Here is a 6,034-nt window from a genome sequence, read left to right as displayed (position 1 = left end):
GTAACTGTAAGAGAGCCCTCCCCATGAAACTCGATTGAATGCCGTCCGGGATGGAAATCAAATGACCCGTAGCTTTCATCGGTGTAATCAGTGATCACCGGCGACACGCGTTGGTGCCTCTCTTGTTGCTCGCGAGCTTGCTTGCCCAATGCAACCCCACACTCTATTTAACCTCACCACACACTCTGCCCAAACGCACACACAAAAAATACTACAAAGTGTTGTGGAAGGGAAGAAGAAGGTGAGGAGAGGAGAGGAGAACCGGCGGCCTCCCCTCCGCTCCCACCGCGCTTAAATGCGGTTTGTTTTTCCGTAGGCGCGCTGCCCGTTTACTCTTACAAAAGCCTCGCTCGCCCGCCTCACTCCTCTGCTCCAGCCAGCCAGCTACTCCCGGTAGCGCACCCACCCCGCCTGCCAGTGCCAGTGCCCAGCGCTAGCGGCCGGCGCGCGCGCCCACGCACCGGGACGTGAGGGCGGCCGAGGAGGAGCGGCCGGGCGGCAATGCACATTGCAACGTGCGTGTGGCAGGAGAAGGCGGCGGCCATGGGCGCGGCAGCCGGGGGCAGGGCCGGCGAGTGCAGGGTGTCGCTCGTCGCGCTGCTGGCCGCGGCGGGGCGCGCGCTCAACTGCGTGGTGAGCTTTGTGGTGTTCTCCTTCCTCGACGTGCTGGACATGGTGCTCTGCCTGGTGTACAAGGTGGTGGACTACGCCGTGGAGGCCGAGTGGAAGCCCTGCTACTGCTCGGCCGCGGCGAGCGAGGACGGCGGCGGCGGGGCAGGCGGCGCCGCGGGGGCGAAGGGGGCGCTGTCTTTCGTGGGCCCGCGGGCGGCGGCGGGGACGAAGGTGGTGCGGCTGTCGTCGTCGTCGGCCAACAAGATGCAGCTGGAGGACGTGTCGGACACGCTCTACGTGCGCGCCTCGCTGCTCTCGGACGCCACCCGGAAGCCGGGCCCCATCGCGCCGGCGCTGACGGTGAGCCCGGCCATCGCGGAGCTCATCCGCGGCAAGATCGACCGCGCGCCGCGCCCGCCGCGGCAGGCGCCCTGCTGGTCCGACTGCGACTGCAAGATGTGCCACTCGTGGAGCACCGGCTCGCGCGCCTCCCACCTCTACGTGCACGTGCAGGCCCCGCCGCCCCCTCCCCCCTCCGGGGCCGCCGAGCAGGAGGCGGTGGTGTTCATCCACGGCTTCATCTCCTCCTCCGTGTTCTGGACGGAGACGGTGTTCCCGGCGTTCAGCCCGGCGGCGCGCGGGCGGTACCGGATGTTCGCCGTGGACCTGCTGGGGTTCGGGCGGAGCCCCAAGCCGGCGGACTCGCTCTACACGCTGCGCGAGCACCTGGAGATGATCGAGCGCTCCGTGCTCCAGCGCTACCGCCTCAAGACCTTCCACGTCGTCGCGCACTCCCTCGGCTCCGTCCTCGCCCTCGCGCTCGCCGTCAAGTACCCCGGCGCCGTCAAGTCCCTCACGCTGCTCGCCCCGGTACGTACATACGTACCCCAGCCACCATGCGTGTGTGCCGGTGGCAGTGCCTGTGCCGTGTCCACCACCAGCCTAGCTAGCTGTTGCTGCTGCTGCTGCGCATACGGAGTGCATGAACTTTGCCATGCATTTACTCGCCGAACTCCGGCTCCCCGGCCCTGCCGACCACCTCCCATTAATGGGCTGCCATAACACCTGAGTGGCCTGTGATCACATAACAATTGAAGTCGCTCACTCGGCATGCGAATCACCTGGCCTGCGCTAACTAACTCTATGCACTTTATAGTAAAATTCCATCAACCGTGTCCGTTTTTACACAAACAAAAGTGTATGATAGTAATAGTTTATGTTTGTAAAATGGTATGGTGGTGGTGCAGCCGTATTTCCCGGTGCCGGCGGAGGAGGCGGGGGCGGCGACGCAGTACGTGATGCGGCGGGTGGCGCCGCGGCGGGTGTGGCCGCCGATCGCGTTCGGGGCGTCGATGGCGTGCTGGTACGAGCACGTGAGCCGGACCATCTGCCTCACCATCTGCAGGCACCACCGGGTCTGGAACAGGCTCTTCAGGATCTTCACCAGAAACAGGTATGCCAACCGCCTCACCTCCTCCTCCTCTCCTCCTGCATATATTATATTATTTTAACCTCACTTTACTATATAATATATTTATACAGCCCTCGTGTAGCATATTTTCTTCTCCTTCTTCTTTTTCCCGGCGGCACGACCAGTAGTCTATATATTTCCCAACCACCTGACCTGCCTGTCCTGGCCTGCATGTTCCTCGGCCGGTCCCGTGACAAGCGAGTCACGATAAGTAACTGCTGGATAGACGTACCCCACCCCACACACAAACGGTCACCGTGCGCACAGGGAACACACACACGGGCAGTACAGTAAACTACCAAGTTGAACACGATCCTGCAGTTATGAATCTCCAGCTACTCCTCCTACCTAGTAAATTTTGAAATGAAATGAAAAACACATTTGCTTTGAAACGAAAACACTATGCTCTGGCCTCTGGCATTCAATTGGCGCGAGACCGGCGGATGAGCCACAGCTGTCGACCCCATTCATGGCGCCACGAGTCCCTCTCCGATCCCACGCGCCCTTTTTTCTGCATTCGTACGCACACTACACCCTCTTCTGCTGCAGGAACGCCCAGAATTTGATTTTAAAAACGAAGCAGACAGGCTATGCGTGGAGACGACGGCGACGGCGACGCCCGTGGGCTCGTATGGCCAAGGGGATCGCTGTCGCCGCCGCGCGCCATCTTCTCCTTCCCTTAAATGATCGCCCCCAAATGTTGTTCGGTAGCAACAGTGGGTGCATGCCGCAGCGTTTGTTTGTCCGGTATTCATTAGCGCCCGACATTCTAGCTAATCCGTGTGTCAAGTCGTCGTGCAGCTGGCTAAGCGAAGCTAATCGCCCTGCCCGATGATGATGACGATCACCGTGGGTTTCCTCCGCGCGCGGCGATGGGCACAGTGGCCGTGGTACGTGGTGGCCTGGTGGGTGGGTGGGATCGTAGTACGTACGTGTGGTCGTGTGGAGGATGGATGCGTGCATGCATTCTTGGCTCGGGCGCGGCAGTCGTGCACGTAGGTGAGCGCTCGCCCGCGCAGCCGGCGCCTAGATTGGCGGTGGCTCACCACCCGGCCATAAACGGCAGCCAGACGGGCCCACAGGCCATGACCCGCACTTATGCGCCACGAAACAAGACGAGCCGCGGAAAAAGTCTTCGGCCGGTACACTCACCCACCACTGCTTAATCCTCATTTTTCTAGCTCCGTGGCACGTAGTAGTAGAATGTGACACTGTACTGTCCTCTCCCCTCTGTCCTCCTGTGTTTTCTGGTTGAGAAAAGTTCCTTCACTCCACGGAAAGAATATATGCTTCGTTTCCCTGTAAAGAAAGAGAAAAAGGGAGAAGAGTATGTGCGTCGTTACACCAACGAGATTGTTAAATCTCAGTCGATCGAGAGTTAATCAAGTCTCGGTGGATGCTACATTCATGGATACCTAATCCTCCCGTCAAGAGAAGAAGCGGATACGCTAACTCTCCCCGTCGTCAAAAGAAAATAGTGCAGCGAAATATTTATGGTGGATTCGGTGCGTGGCCACGTACGCGCGTACGGGGCTGGGGTGCATGTCGTGCAGCTGTGCATGTGGGCGGGACGGGACGTGTCGTCTGGACGACGGTGAGTGCCCAGCTAGCTAGCTGCTGCTGCCTTCAATGGCTTCGGTTGTGGAGTCGTGCGGTCGACCGATCGGTCGGTCGATGGGCGGACCTAACATGACAGAACCGCATATGTTGGCACACGAAAGGCCTCCTCCTCCCTTCCCTTGTTTAGCCTAGCTAGTGCTACATGGTGGACACTGCATGCATGCTTGCTTGCTGCTACGTACGCCCGTATTAATCAAGCGCTTGTACAATACAAGGTATTCATGACTTTGCACAGCTCACAACCACACGTTGCATGCTATATATCTTCATGTACCTCTCGTTGTTTTGCCGAAGAAACATGTACCTCTCGCTGTCTCATCATGCACTTCTGTATACTGTACGTTATAAAAGATGGTGCGTGAGTCCCAAAGTCTTGTACGTATGATCATACGTATAATTGGCCGGCAACTGGCTAGCTAGGACGAACTGGTCACATGGCCGGCCTCATGACCCACTGTGCTTGCTTGCAATTCACCAATAACTGCTGAACCAGGGCAAATAATGCATACCCCCTCCTGCTGATGCGTGCTATACCACTCCACTGTACTGAAGGTAACCTGAAAGCTAGGGCAGTGGAGGCCAGTGTAGGGGCAATGAATGAATGAGCGTCCCACCCATATGCATGCATGCATGGCATGACTGAGATCTAGGGAGTTAAGTTTGGCTCCAAGTCGCAATTTTTATTACTGGATTGCGCAAGTACACACGCATGATAGGATACTCCGGGCTGCTCCTACATGCAATGCATGGTCCAGCAGAAGCAATGCAAGTGGAGTGAGTGAGTGCAGCAGTAACGGGTTCCAGTTATGGTTGTATCACATGCTGCAGCCAGACGGCACCATGGCAGGCGATCGGTTGCGAGCACGGGGCAAAGCAAAGATTTTTCTTCTCGTTTTCCATTAGTGGCAGCGCTGTACCGTTGCTCGCCGGCACATGCACGGTGCATATACGGGTGTGAGTGGCAGAGAGGGCGAGTGAATGCCGGGCGCTAACTGAGTAACTGACGTGGATGGATGCTGCAGGATGCGGACGTTCCTGATCGAGGCGTTCATGTGCCACACCCACAACGCGGCGTGGCACACCCTGCACAACATCATGTGCCTCAGCGCCAGCAAGATGGGCGCCTACCTGGACGTGGTCGCCGGGCAGCTGAGCTGCAAGGTGGCCCTCTTCCACGGCCGCGACGACGAGCTGCTCCCCGTGGAGTGCACCCTCGCCGTCGGCGCCCGGGTGCCCCGCGCCCGCGTCACCGTCTACGACAACAAGGACCACATCACCATCGTCGTCGGCCAGGAGAAGCTCTTCGCCGCCGAGCTCGAGGCCATCTGGCGGAGCGCCGCCCAGGACTAGCTCCTTCATTCGCCAACTACCACATGTACAACCCTACTACTGCTACTACTACTTCAGCTACAGTGATCACCAGTCAGCAACAGTGCACAGGAGGAGGAAGAGAGGAGGAAATCAATGGCCCGTGAGAAAGATTGCAATAACGATTACCCTGAATGCAAGAGCAGATGCCAGGCCGAGTAGGAGGAGGATGGGACGTGGGAGAGCAACTCTGGCATATCCTTTCCAAGAACTATAAATACGTACAGCTGTATCATTTCCATTTTCTCCTTCTTTTTTCTTCTTCTTCTCCTTTCTCCTTGGTAATTAATTAATTAATTAATGATAAAGTGTATGATTAATTGTTTGATTGGACCAGCTTGGCCAATGGTCGTCGTCGTCATCAACAGCCCCTCAATTGTAATATAATACTGTAGTATATATACTATGGACTGGAATGGACTCTTTCAAAGCGGAATTGATTAAGCTGCCGAAGTTGGTTTGATGATTTCATGTGATGGGACGGGTGCTTCGTGGTACTACTACACCTAGCGGAGCACATGAACATGGCCTGCGTTCTGTTGTGACAGGCACGGATTGCTCTGTCGGGGCCTGCTCGAATTTATTTCTGAATTGGGCGAGAGAGACCAACATCACAGTCCCATTGATCGCCACCGGCTTTGTCTGCCAGTGTCTGCCTCCCCGCAGTGTGCTCTTTTTTTTTGAAAATGTCCAGCAATTGCTGGCTATTTCATTGATTCATAGCAGGGAGTGTGCTCTCTTTTTCAATCCCCTCACTAAGGCTCTCCGGTATGCACCTACAGTGCTGTTTGATTTGTGACTAACTTTATCAAAGGTTGTTACACTTAAGGTTAGACAAGTTTAACCAATTTAGATGAACGTTTGGTTCAAGCCACACCTTACGTAAGTCAAACTAGGGCCTATATGACATACACACAAAAAAGTGGCAAGATTTCCTTAGACTTGCCAATTTATGGCTCTCAT

The 6,034-nt window shown here is 56.5% G+C and overlaps 1 protein-coding gene across 1 annotated transcript; it reads left to right on the top strand.

The window, feature by feature from the left end:
* Positions 1 to 204: 204 nt before the first annotated feature.
* On the top strand, positions 205 to 5,470 carry LOC125521781 (probable lysophospholipase BODYGUARD 1). The gene is made up of 3 exons (XM_048686845.1): positions 205 to 1,482; positions 1,860 to 2,065; positions 4,726 to 5,470. The coding sequence occupies exons 1-3, from the start codon at positions 502 to 504 to the stop codon at positions 5,051 to 5,053; spliced, it is 1,515 nt and encodes a 504-aa protein (XP_048542802.1). The 5' UTR covers positions 205 to 501; the 3' UTR covers positions 5,054 to 5,470.
* The last annotated feature ends 564 nt before the right edge of the window (positions 5,471 to 6,034 follow it).

The sequence above is a fragment of the Triticum urartu genome, chromosome 7 (genome assembly GCF_003073215.2).
Source record: "Triticum urartu cultivar G1812 chromosome 7, Tu2.1, whole genome shotgun sequence".
Lineage (NCBI taxonomy): Eukaryota > Viridiplantae > Streptophyta > Magnoliopsida > Poales > Poaceae > Triticum > Triticum urartu.
The sequence above is the reverse complement of the archived record's forward strand: the minus strand, read 5'-3'. Positions and strand labels throughout refer to the sequence as shown.